The 13,246-nt window shown below is 43.3% G+C and overlaps 1 protein-coding gene across 9 annotated transcripts in view; it reads right to left on the bottom strand.

Moving 5' to 3' along the window:
* Positions 1-512: 512 nt before the first annotated feature.
* shroom2a (shroom family member 2a) overlaps positions 513-13,246 on the bottom strand; it is a 37,271-nt gene continuing 24,537 nt past the window's right edge. For 4 of the 9 annotated variants that reach the window (XM_032526677.1, XM_032526684.1, XM_032526682.1 and 1 more), the window contains 8 exons: positions 12,354-12,476; positions 9,372-11,784; positions 8,897-8,982; positions 4,568-5,179; positions 3,416-3,982; positions 2,794-2,959; positions 1,624-1,896; positions 513-1,224 (listed from right to left, as the gene is read on the bottom strand). In XM_032526677.1, the coding sequence (XP_032382568.1) occupies positions 952-1,224; positions 1,624-1,896; positions 2,794-2,959; positions 3,416-3,982; positions 4,568-5,179; positions 8,897-8,982; positions 9,372-11,784; positions 12,354-12,476 (4,513 nt within the window). In that variant the 3' untranslated portion in view covers positions 513-951. Of the gene's footprint in view, positions 1,225-1,623; positions 1,897-2,793; positions 2,960-3,415; positions 3,983-4,567; positions 5,180-8,896; positions 8,983-9,371; positions 11,785-12,353; positions 12,477-12,740; positions 12,759-13,111; positions 13,214-13,246 lie in introns of all 9 variants that reach the window. The other 5 variants (XM_032526675.1, XM_032526681.1, XM_032526679.1 and 2 more) reach the window with 2 other exon arrangements.

Genomic DNA, 13,246 nt, shown 5'->3' with positions numbered 1-13,246 from the left:
AACCTGAACATTTTTTTTTTTTTTTGTGTTGAAATTTATCTAGAAAAAGTAACAACTGTGGTATGCATCCAACATCTGCACCGTGAATAACCAAACACAGTGAAGTAATAAGACAAAATACAGAAACACTCGATCAACTTATACGTGGCAATATCATACTCTAAACAAGTCCTTTCTTTTCTGGCTGTCAATAAAACAGAGCAGCAACACGCAGACGTGGATGAAAAGAGCCAACAGAGCTGGCAGTGACATGGGGGACTCCCCGAGGGACTTCCAATGTGGATTTCACTCGAGTTAAAAGTCTGGATGTGAAGCGCTACTGTTCTTCTGTTGGTGAAGTCAAACAAGTGCTCGTTACAATGACCAGCTCTCTCTCTCTCTCTCTCTCTGTCTCTCTCTCCGTTTATTGTGAAAAAAAGGTTCTCCAGTGAGAAAAAAAAGCCAGGGCACACACATCTTAGTAAAAGGCCACTAGTTTTTATATATATGTATATATACACAGTATGTGTGTAACAAAAACCTGTGTGTACTGAAATATTCGGCCAGATTGGATGGGTTGAGTGAAAAAGGTTTCGGGGTGTGAAATTATTTAAACATGTTAAATACTCCTAGTTGCTCAGCGTGTAACACACATCAGGTAGCATGGCTGCTGAAATCAGTTGAAGATAAAATACTGTCCCCTCCTGCGCAGATTCAAAAGGCTACAATAAATTACTAAAAAAAACAAAAACATCAAAATAAAAACAAAGCGAAAAAATGTCATGAAGGACATCAGAGCCAGTGGTTGGTTGGCAGCTTCTTGACTCAGATGGCGTCAGTCCGAGTGGTGTTATGGTTGTCCAGTTGAGAAACAGAACTGGAAAAATGTCTCTGCAGATTCCTCATCTCTGTCTCCCTCTGTTGGAGCAACAAGTCTTTCTCAGGACAGCTGGGGCTAAGTGTCCAGCGTGTTCACAAGGCCAGCCTCTGCTCGATCGGCAGACTGTCCGTCAGACACTTGAGCTGCTCCTCGCCCAGTTTGATTTTATCCTCCAGTTTGCGCTGCTCGATGATGAGCGCGGACTTCATCTTGACAAAGTGCTCGTAGTCTGTGAGGCTGTCCTCCGGCAGGTGGTGGGCCAGGATGTCATAAACCAGGCGTTCCCGACGGTCCAGGTTCTCCTTTAGCTCCTTGGCATCCTCATGCTGTCGTATCAACAGCTTCCTCTTCTCCATCAGCGTACGCTGTAGATGAATAAACATATTAGGAGTTGAGAAGATACAAATTCCTTTCTTCTCTTTCGGTGTGAGGAACAAAACAATCTACGTGTTAGGCTCCTCGGGTTTACATTGGGGGCGGGAAAACAAACAAATCATAGGAATGGTGATTTTTTTTGTAAGGATTTTTTAACTTTTTCTCCTAGGATCTATATTTTTATAGAAGGAGACTATATTTCTGTTTTCTGACCAGAAGCAGAAAATACAGAAAATCCATGTACATGTAATTTCTTCGCAATACTCAATACTGCTGAATTGCAATAAATGAAAATCTCAATTAAAAAAAACAAATTGGCACCAAGGTATGGTGAAAGAATCCAATCGGTACCAAAGCACATGGTCACAGTCCAGTTAGCATTTCCTCACCCTCTCCTCAGCAGTAGCGTCCTCCTCCAGACTGTTGAGGGCGTTCTCCACTCGGGCCAGGCGGCCCGACAGGGACAGCAGCAGGCTCACCACCTTGTCCAGGTCCCCGACAAACATCCGGAACTTGTCCAGCTCGTTGGGTTTGCAGACCTGCTGGACTCGGACCTCCACCTCGTCTCCCAGAGCGTTGTTGTCCAGGACGTCCTCCTGAAGACTCTCGCGGGCCTCGCGTAACACCTGGAGCTTCTTGCTCAGGCTGTCGATCAGCTCTTGCTGCAGATGGACATGAACAACAGAAGACACCAAAGCAGAATTTAGCCTTCTATCTCATCTATATTACTTCAAAATTTCCTCCACGGTTCATTTTGTTTTGCTACGCTTCCCAAGTGCTTGCGCCCATAAAGTCCAGTTCTCACATCTTATAAACACTAGAAATGAGTGTTTCCCCTATAATTGTATGAGCCGTGGACACCAACATAACACCCGCTAGGCCAGACTTTTTTTTATGCCAAAAATAACACCAAATATCAATTGTGTAACAGGCGAAGAAGTCATATAAGACACGTGCATGCCCATGTGAAGCGTTGATCATGACGATTTAACAAAAGTAATAAAATATTAACGAGAGTCAACAGTACCCAACCTAAAAAAAACGGCATGTTCACTGCTAACTCACGGTCCGCTCTTTCCAATTTACAGCCCCCCCCCCCCCCCCCCCGGTCTCCGGTCACACAACTGTTAGAGACACTGTTGTTGTTGTTTTTTGGCACGGTATCTTTTGAAAAGATGCCTGGACGTGTGGAATGTGTCTGAGGAACACTGGTGGTTGCACTATGACCATTAAATGCACTTTATTATGTTGTTCTATGCTCTACTGCACATGCTTTGTATGTCTTGTTATGACATGTTTCAAATATTTTAATAAAGAAGTTTGTTTCAAGTTAAAGTACATGGAACCTTAGAAAATCTTTTTTTTTTATTACCGTGGTATTGAATCGGCATCGAGAATGGTGTTATTTTACTGGTATTGGCAGACTACTGAATTCTTGGTATTGTGACACCCCTAGTCACATTCTCATTACGGGCTGAGCCCCCCCCTAAAGGTCTGATCCTAGAATCGTCCTTGAGAAACACTGCTAGACAGGAAGGGGTTGAGAGAGAGTATGGCACCTTCTTGTTGGCCAGATCAATGTCCAGTTCATCTTCGGAGTCCTCCTCCTCCTGCTCCTGCATGTCTTTCATCTTAATAAGGAGCTCAGCTTTGGGAGCCGATGTGCTGTAATATGTCGAACTGGTCACCATGGTGACAGCTGCTGCCATGCTGTCCTCCTTTTCCCTGAAATACAAGTAACAAATGATGTTTCTCACATTACTAAACCAAATAGGAACACAGACTCAAAGTCTCATGCAAGAACCACTCATACAAACACGTTGCTTCTTTAGTGACACACATGAATTTCTCCTACTAAAGATTTTTCTCTTAGCTAAAGAATACTAACTTTTTTGTCTGAAAACGGGTTCTATAGGTACCCTCTCCTTTACACACATTTTTGCTAATTCCATGCAGTTTGTCTAATGCATAATGCATAAATGTGTTAATTTTTTGAATTCTAAAATGATGTATTTGAATATTTATGCATACTAGGGTCCCTAAACTGTCCTGGAATTGAATACATTGGTTATGACTGGAAAGCTAACACCCTTGTGGAATAAATTGCTGCATGTAAGAAACTCATTAAGCACAAGTTGATCACAGATATAAAGACTATGAAAGCTAAAGTGTGAGGCTGACCTGTCTTCAGCAGCCCGGCTGGCTGGCTGTTTCGGGGGCATCTTCCTGCGCTGGTGAGCTCCTTCCAACAGCTGCTCCCCCTGAGGGAAGATACCCTCCATCAGGTCCATGGTGGTCTTCATTTTGCTCTGGTCCAGAATGTCAGCTAGTGATTTGTCCTTGCCCATGATGTCCCTAGCCAGCTCTTCTCTCTTCTGTTCCTCCAACAGCCCCCTGGTTACTGTTGCCCCATTGCTGCAGGACTCGTCTGTGGGCTGCTGACTCTTGGAGTGGATGTGAGCTCCAACAGTGGTTATATATGCGTCTCTCTGAGGCTCTGGGTCTATCTGAGCGGCCGGTGTGCTGTCGGGCTCCCTCTGCCGAGTGAATGCACAGAAGACTGAGTCCTGCCCTGCAGCCCCCAGACTGCCAAGCAGGGTTACACCAGGACCCTCAGCTTCAACAGCAGGGGGGTCAATGTGCTGCAAATATGGACACTTCTCCTTCTCTGTGACTTCCTCTGAGTGGACTATCCTTATGGGCACTTTCTTCACTGCAGAAGGTTGGTTTTCTATCACATGCTCCATACTGAATTATCAGAAAGAGAGAGAGAAAGAGAAAAACACTTTTGAACAGAAGCTCTAAGAAGTTCTTTTTTCATTATTATTATTATTATTATTACAGCCCTATGCCAGTTTAAAGTTTCACTGCATGATGGCAACTGAGATTTTTTCCATGTCCGACTAGTATGCTGGAATATCCGCGACATTTGGACTCCTCCCACCACTTTGGTTTCTGTAATAATCCTACTGTACAGTCAGAGCTTTACTACAGATGATATCAATTAGATCTCAATCAAGAAGATGAACAAACAGCTTCACAAAAGGCAAATTTGGATGACATTTTACATTTTTTGGCATTTAGCTGAACTATTCCTAGACCGCCAGTGGCTTTTATAGAAATGTGTAGAATCCCTTTAATTTACTGCAGTTTGGTAGCACTCTTGTGTTGATTCTACAAAGGCAGTGACTCTCAATAAGCTTCTTTGTACGTGTAGCATAAAGACACGAGGAGTTCCAGCCACTGTGTTCTGACACAACTGGCTGGTAGTTTAACAGCTGCTATGCACTTTTGAATGAATCTCCCTTATCATGAAACAAAATAAAAGTTTACCTGTTTGAGTCTTCATCCTGTAAAGACACTGGAGGCTTGTCACTAAGTCTCTGAGGGGAAAACTGTGGAGATGGTGCGCGTTGTCCCTCCATAGTGGCCAGCCCTAAAGGTCTGAAGGAGGAAGCTGGGGGAGAGGAGGCAGGCTGAGGATTGGATGCTGATAGATGATGTACTGCCCCTTGTCCTTTGTCCACAAGTCCTTTGCCCTGCTCAGAATCTCCCTTTGCAGAGTGGGTGGGGACAAAGACGGAGTTCGGGTCAGTGGTAGGAGAGCAGTGGGTGAAGATTTCACTCTGGGAACCGGCGAAGGACTCGTGGGAGTCGACCTCTGGGCATTTGGGTGGGGGAGGCTTCTCCAGTGCAGAGGGCTTCCTCCTCTGCCCAGACAGCGGCAGCTCTGTGTGGCTTCGCTCCTCAGGCTGAGGGAGTCCAGACTCTGGGAGGCTATGGGAGATAGACGTGGGTCTGTCGTTCACGTTGGCAGGAGCAACTCTGTGTCTGCAGTCAGAGTTGGTTCCTGGGTGCATGGGCGGAGTAGGTGGCGCTGAGAAATGTTCAAACTCCACAGGCTTTTCTCTTACTTTACAGTCACCTGGCCCTCTGTCAGAGAACCTGAGGAACACAATAGAAAGCTTTTAATTACACACTGCTCAACAGTCAGGCAGCATGGTCTATCATCTGCAGCTCAATCAAATAATACAGTGTGGCGGAGGCCTGGTTTGTCTCTCCAGCAGCCACTATGATTATGCCAGCATGACAAGACACACGTCTCCCTCTCTTTTGCAAGCCTCCTCCCTGGTAACTGCTCAGCCTGGCAGCCTGAAGAGGAATATTCAGTTCCCACAAGTCAGCATAGAGGAATAAATAATCCTGCAGTGCAAAGAAGCAAGACTGGATCACTTTTTCCTGCCCTATTCACATTTACTGTTTTAACTCTTTGTAGGTAAAGTTAGACATGGAAAAGGGACAAGAGTCCAACATTTGAAGACCACAAGACTCATTAGAGACCTGATGGTGGACTAAAGGAGTTGAAGTGATTGTATACTAACATTTGAACCACTATGTGTTACATAATTTAACCATGCAGAACAACATGGAATGCTGTCATTAACTGAGCTCCAGACCATGTAGTAAAAGCATGAAACCTGCCACATTCTGTGGTTCATGCTTGCAGATTACATTCCAATGCGTGCTCTGATACAAATTCAATTAGGTGTACTCAGGGATTAACACGTACATCACGCAGCTTTCATTAAAGACTAAACCGTATCGATTCTGCAGTCAACAGATACAGTATGGTGACTTTTGGACAGACAGACACCAAACCTCCCAATTGCGATTCTTACAAGCTGTGACAAGTTACCCAATGAGCAACTGTTGTTGCAGCTTACACCATCCCGCATGCCTCAGCCTCAGCTCTGCGTAAAGTGTGAGAAAGTTATCTCTCAGAAACACAATGACAGAAATATTACTGCAGTATCTGGTAGGAGGTATATGTTACCATGATGTAGGTACTTTAAGGTGACTCTTTGTACAGCTGCGTGATATAAACATTTCTATCTAATCTGATTTTGGCCGTATCACCCAGTCCTAACTGTTGTGGACAATAAGGATACACAACCCTAGCAAAACACAGTTACTGGGTCTATATGATAAATAATAAGCATTGTTGCCCATCAAAGGTGGGTTTTTCTCTGATCCTTTCACTGTGGACACACTACTACACTATATGCATTGTCAAAACGGAGACAAGAAATACATTCTAGTTGTGATCTCTTTTTACAAAAATAAAGCTGTGCCAGCATTAGTTAGAACATAGACTAGACTAAGATCAAATACGGTATATTTCAATAATTAATCAAATTGATAAAAAAATAAAATGTACCAACTCACTCTATGTGACTTGTTACTGCTGTCATTTCCATAGAACACAACAAGTTAAAAAAAAAAAAAAAGCGAGCGTGCGGGTGGGTGGGTCTATTGGCGCTCTGTGACAGAAGCCTCCGGTTGGTATCTCTTTACACCTGTATCAATAACACTATCTGGGTGGTGCTTGTCTCACTTAGCTCATCTCCCGGGCTTTGCAATGACAACAACATCCTCCGCACTGTTGTTGTAATGCAAAACGTGGGAGTCATCTGGTGTGGCTCCTACACTGAGGTTGCTTAAGAAGAGATACTCTACACCCGTCAATGAGTTTCACTTGCGGGAGCATAAAGATTCCCGAATAAGTGGTTACAAACCGTGAAGTCATCTTGACATCATGGCTTTCAAACGAGCAAACACGCAATTGTTGGTATGGGTATTTATTTGATTTGTTTACTTTGCAGTTTGCAAAATAAAATTAGTTTAGATTCTGTAACCGTTTCATGCATTCTCCTTCATATAACGTTACTGTGTAATGTTCATTCTCCTTCATATAACGTTACTGTATAATGTTCATTCTCTTTCATATAACATTACTGTATATTGTTCATTCTTCTTCATATAACGTTACTGTATATTGTTCAATCTTCTTCATATAACGTTATTGTATAATGTTGTGGAGCCATGCAAACCCTTTAGTAATCAAAGCTTTTAGTAAACATGATGACATTGAAATATTCTTTTTTATATTCTACAGTAGAATAAGCCATTATAAAACTTATATAATGGCAAGACAAAAGCAAAAGAAAGAAAATACCATGAAAATGCCAGAATCTTGTAAAATAATTTTGACATACTGCCTTGCACTAATATGGGACCATCAAAGGATCACCTGGAACCATCAATGTTACCTGTAAACCCTTCTGGCCAGCCCATAAAACAAACAGTTACAAAGGAAGGAGGTTTATCCAGTGTGACCAAACCACTTTATATACACACACACACACACACACACACACACACACACAGTTTCATATTATTGTTGAGGGTTATTTAAACATTTCCAGGCATATACACAATTTCCAACAAAGTTGGAAAAAATTGTGATAATAGGTTAGTCTGCATTTAGCTAGTGTGGTGAGCCTACTGTAAAACTGTATTCTCCGTAACCTGGCTTCCTCTAATTGAAGAATAAAAAAACAACAAAGGAACATCCAATAATTCTCTTTTCATCTAAAGGTAAATGGCAAAATAATAGTGTGCGAGGTTGTACTTATGCAAAGCTGTACTTTGAGTTAAATGACAATCCTAACATGCTGATGTTTAGCAGATATGTTTATCAAGATCACCATCTTAGTTTAGCCTTTAGCATGCTAGCATTAGCTAAGTTGCTATACAGCTTGAGGCTTGATGGGAATGCCATTAGTTTTGAATGCATGTAGTCATAAGACAAAGTTTTGGACAAATTCCATTTTTGACGTGATATTGGGCGCTAGATGAAGCATTAGGATCTCTAAAGTTATTAGAGCTCATCCTGAGGGAAACATGAATGCCTGTACCAAATTCCATCGCCACCCATTCAGTAGTTGTCTGGACCAAAGTGGTGACCCCATCAACAGACCAACATTTCCATCCATAGAGCCATGCCGCTAGCGTAGCTAAAAATCCAATTATGCAAAGTAACAGATCCTATTGATGATAATTTCATGCCTTCTGGCGGGCCCCTGAACTCAGGTCCCTATGGCATTCTGATGGAGGGCTGAAGAAACTCTTCATCCCTGTCATAGACGTGGTCAGATGTCTCGCCCACACCGGTAAACCTCCAGTACATAGCACAGCAATAGAGACGGCTTATGTTGTCATGCCAAGGCAGTGCCGCTGGTATGCCTTGAAAGACTGTGAAGACTTCACTGTGCACTACAGGCTTACTGCCCTCTGTCACTGATTAAACACAGGAGTGGAAACACAGCTGCATGTCACAGTTAGGGCTGCACAATATATCATTTTTTTTAATCATCATCATCAATATCAATATCAACTGGTCACAAACGGCTGCAACATATTACATAATAAAATAATTTTGTAAAATGATTTCCTTTAATTTATTTTAAATTCAACAAGCAATTTATTGTATTTTAGCAGAATACTGAAAGCAGCAGAAATGAAAAACTGAGTACACTTTAATATCTGTGTATTTATTGCAATCATTATTATATTTATCATATTTATCATTATTGCAATATTCAATAACATTATTGGATATTGCATATTTTCCTCATATCGTGCAGCCCTAATCACAATGCTGATAGTATTACCTTCCTTTGAGATCAATTAAGATTATCCAAGAGGCAATCCCTAGAGTTTTGCTTTTGTATAACGTACTTTATACTGGAGACAAAAAATAGACTCACTGCCACAGACACACTGGTGTACCAGCACGTACATCAAATGAGATTTACTTACGCAGTGGCAGTGTTGAGCAGTTCAGCTGGTTTAATCTCCGTCTGGGAATATTCTGTCTCTGACTTTCTTGCAGGAACTTGAATCTTCTGTAAACAAAGTTAAAAACATAGTCCCTTATGTAAAACCACCAAAACAATTCACAGAAAAGAGGCTTCCAGTTATCCAAAGAGCCAAGTTGTAATCTATTGATGAATATTCCAACCACCTCATGTTGCAGCTTCCTGGTTTTCAATAGTGAAAAGAAAAAAAAGTGTTGATGCCCCTCTCGCTTCCTTAAGCTCTGGGTGTGTCTTTATGAACAAATATGGATTAATATTTGACTTGGCTCTTTCCTTCCCACTCCTGTTCCTTTTACTTCAGTGGCTACGTTTGTCTTAATGACAAGTTACAACCAAGATGCATCTCATTTTCATTACTTCAATAATTCATGTTCAAGTTATTATGAGATTGCAAACAATCAGACTTTGTGCCTCACCTGTCCATAGATGTCAGCTGAAGGAGATGATCGGGATCTCTCATGGAAACAGGGGGTTTTGGTTCTCTCCTCTGGTCCCGGATCCAGGATGTTATCAGCTGACCGGTACCGACCGGAGGCTCTTGTTTCTGACGGGGGTTTCTGTATATTCCACCTTGCCTCATACTCAGCAAAGGTGCCCAGTCTTTGCTGGTCTAACACAAACTGCTTGTGTGCAGAGTAAGGACCTCCCTGGACCTCTTCAGTGTACTCTCTGCTCCTGATGCCTTTCATTGTGACCTCAGTTTCACTGGTGGAGGAAAGACTTAGGGCCCTGGTCTCTGTATAACACGGAGGGGCAATGTGATTGGGGAAAGCAGGCTTCCCACTTTCTTTAAGGAGCTTCTGCTGGTCTAGTGCGGAGCTTTCATGGCGAGGGAGATCTTCCTTCACTCCAACTTGGTTGATTTTGTCTGGTTCAGAGAAAGACCTTACCTTCTTTTCTGTAGGAAAACGCTTACGGCCACCAATCCGAGTTACCTGACCACTGCCAGGCCCCGACTTACTCATTACAGACTCTGAGACTGTTGGCAGAGGGGTGACATCTTTCCGGGCCAACACTGAGGATGGGTAGTTAGGTGAGGCCTCAGCTGCAGGGTGCTCCAGTAGGACAGGTTCCAGGTCTTTTCTCCTGAAAGACGTAGCCCTGAGCACCCTTGCTTGTGCTTCCTTCAGATTGTCCTTGTAGGAGTTGGTGAAGGAGCCCCCTGCAGAGGTCGGGGTGATGCTTTCACTGGACTTCCAGACATCCCGATCCTCTTCAGTCTCACCCTCAGTAAGGGTAGCTGCACTCATACTTTTCTGCAGCTTAGCTCTTCTTATCTGGATTTCATTCCTTAATGTTGTGGCAAAACGGTCGCTGCGCCTCAACTGCTTGCTTTCAAGGGACTCCTCAGAGTCCAGGCCTCTTGTTTTCTCTTCTTGGCCTGCAGCATCCATGGACAGAGAGTGAAGCATGGGGGTTGCCTGGGGGCAGATCTTGTTGCTGACTTGGCCATGATGTCTTATGTCTTGGGGTAATTCTCTAAGTTGTGGTGGCAAAGACCTCCGCTGTTCAGACGGTCTGCTGGGAGGATAATTCATGAACTGAGCTTCCGCATTTTGTGCGTTGGGTCCTCTGTGGCTTCCAACATCATCAGAGCTGGATTTCGGTACAGAGGGTTCTAGTACAGTAGTAACTTGGTGCTTGCTGTATCCATTACTGTCTTTACAGTGTGAGGAGTGTTGCTGCTGTTGGGGCATATGATACTTCACTTGGGTGACTGTCTGTGGGCAAAGAGAGTTCCGCTCATTTCCAGCCTGTGCCAGGTCTGTGATACTCTTCCTGTCCTCTGATTTTCCTGACGGGCTGTGCTGCGCAGTCTGACATGGTGTGACACAGTAGTATCGGCTTTGTCCACTGCTGTCCGTGTTTTGGTCAGCAGCAGTGGGCGTCAGCGAGGTGCTTAGGTTCCTTCTCTGGTTCTGACCAAAGTGTTGTGAAGAACCATTAGTAGGAAGTTCCTGCATGCTACTATAGTAGCCAGCTACGTTCTGCGGCTTTGGCACGGGCATAGCCCAGGGCTGAGAAGAAGTGCTTTTGTCACTATGATTCCTTTGATGATAGGGCTGACATTGGTGAACATCACTGCTGGATAGGGAGTACTGCTTGTTTGAGCTGAACTGGTTATGATTAGATTTATCAGATGAAGTGTGAAAACCGTCGCTGTCATTTTTCAGGGATGGGTTGTGGCTGCGGCGATTTTCAGTGGAAGTCTTACAGGGGACATAGGATTCAGGTCCTTCAGGGTGAGCTATAACGAGCCCCCTTTCATGTACCTTTGTCGCAGCAAAACTGTCACTACGTGCAGGGGGAGGGGGAGGGGGAGGAGAGGGGGAAGCAGTCTTCTTTTTTTCAGGGACATGCCAAACAGGTCCTAAGCTGGTTCTACTTGAAGTGGAATGGCGTGAGCCGGCCGAGTCCTCAGTCTGTTGACCCGCGCAGCTAACACCTGGCATCTGGAAGTACGCCACCCTATCGTCCAGTTTGACTCCCTCAATCAGGCTTTGGCTGTTTCTGCCATTGTTGTGCTTTCCTGGTGCATCCCACTGACCGACTTTATAAAGCACATTTTCTGTCGAGGCAGCATTGCTCTTTGAGAGGGTATAGTCTGGTGTGCCAGAGCTGGTGGAGAAAGAGCTGTAGGCAGAGTCTCGTTTCCCTCCTCCAAGATGCTCCATGCTGTTGTTGGACTTGGCAGGTGACAGCTGACCGGCAGGGTACGGGTGTGAGACATGTTCTAGACTGTCCATACTGCCGAGAGAGCTGAACTGGTCGGACACTCTGCGCAGGTTTGTTTGCTCCCAGCCAGAGGAGAGATCAGTTGAGGATGAGCTGGAGGTTAAAGCAAAGGACCAAGTGTGAAAATACAAACAACAACCTGTTTTGTTCAGTAAAAATAGCCATTTACCTACCGATTGCTGTTGTTAATCAAGTTATGAACTATGGTATCTAATTCTGTACTAGTACTAGTAATAGCCGTTTAATGGCAGTCAAACTTAGATCTAATTAATTATCAGTTTTTGGACCACTGCAAATACAGCAGCATTAGCAAAGACAGCTTACACACAGCAAGCCTGATGCCTGTCTTTTTGTACTGTACAATTTGTAAGTCTCTGTTTATGTATATGTATAGCATTGTCAATAAAATTAACATTTACCATCTGGGAAAATGCAAAAACATGGATTATTTTTGAAAGCAAGTCAATTTCATCATGGAAAGAAATCATCTTATTTTTTTAGATGACAGAACAATCTGTAATAGACGTAATGTAATGTAATACACGGAGGGCCTGGTCAAGCGTTTTAAATATATTGGAAAACCCCTTAAGCTTAATTTTATCATTTTGATCTAGATTGCTTGATATCTACTCATGAGGCAAACTTCAAGATCCCAGAGTTACCTTGCATCATATCTGGTGTGCCAGACTTGCGTGGGTGGAGACTGTGTTTTGGCAGTCTCTGATTGGCTGTCGTTGAACTTGGTGGAGTGCCAGGAGTGAGGCCTGCTTATGGGTTCATTCCGCCTGCAGAGGGCAAAAAAAAACAGACTGGATCAGAGACCTGCCCCTTATGGAAAACAGTATGTGCTTCCACATATCAATCTGTGCAACTGAAAGTTACTGCTGTAGCTAGTACTGCATTCGTATTAAGGAGTGCTTTTTGCTGCATTTTTGATTCAGTCCAACATTTACGGATATAAACTATTTCAGAGGGTTTTTAATCTACGTCTCTGTGTGACCACTGATCACAAACTTTGCACAGTTGTCAGTTAAGCATATGAAACATACCCTTTAAAGCGATTCTTTCTGAATTGCATGTCAGGAAAATGTGCACAGAACATATCAACAAATCAAATACAATTTATTTTCCTTCAATCACTATGGAAACAAAAAAAATGTATATACATCATGGACAGACTATATATTGCATGCTGTACAAATGGGATGAATATCTTTCATCTAATGACATGAACCACAAAACAATCCAAAGAGATGCATGCCAATGAGGGCAGGTAATAAACCACAGGAGAGGGAGAGTTTCTAAGAGAAGAATGAAGATGATATTATTACTAGACAAATGACTAATATGATTATGGGCACAAGGAGTGAAAAGAAAGGGAATAGGTACTACTGATTACGATGAAGCCACAGAACCGTACCTCATGGAACTTCGCAAAATCTTCGTAAGAAAGCTTCTTGCCACATGCACGTCATTCTCAGAGGGCATTTTCTGAGCTACAATATCCACCATTTTCATATTCCTGGGCAGCAGGGGGGAGGAACACACACACACA

Source organism: Etheostoma spectabile, chromosome 9, assembly GCF_008692095.1.
Source record: "Etheostoma spectabile isolate EspeVRDwgs_2016 chromosome 9, UIUC_Espe_1.0, whole genome shotgun sequence".
NCBI classification, from domain to species: domain Eukaryota; kingdom Metazoa; phylum Chordata; class Actinopteri; order Perciformes; family Percidae; genus Etheostoma; species Etheostoma spectabile.
The sequence above is the reverse complement of the archived record's forward strand: the minus strand, read 5'-3'. Positions and strand labels throughout refer to the sequence as shown.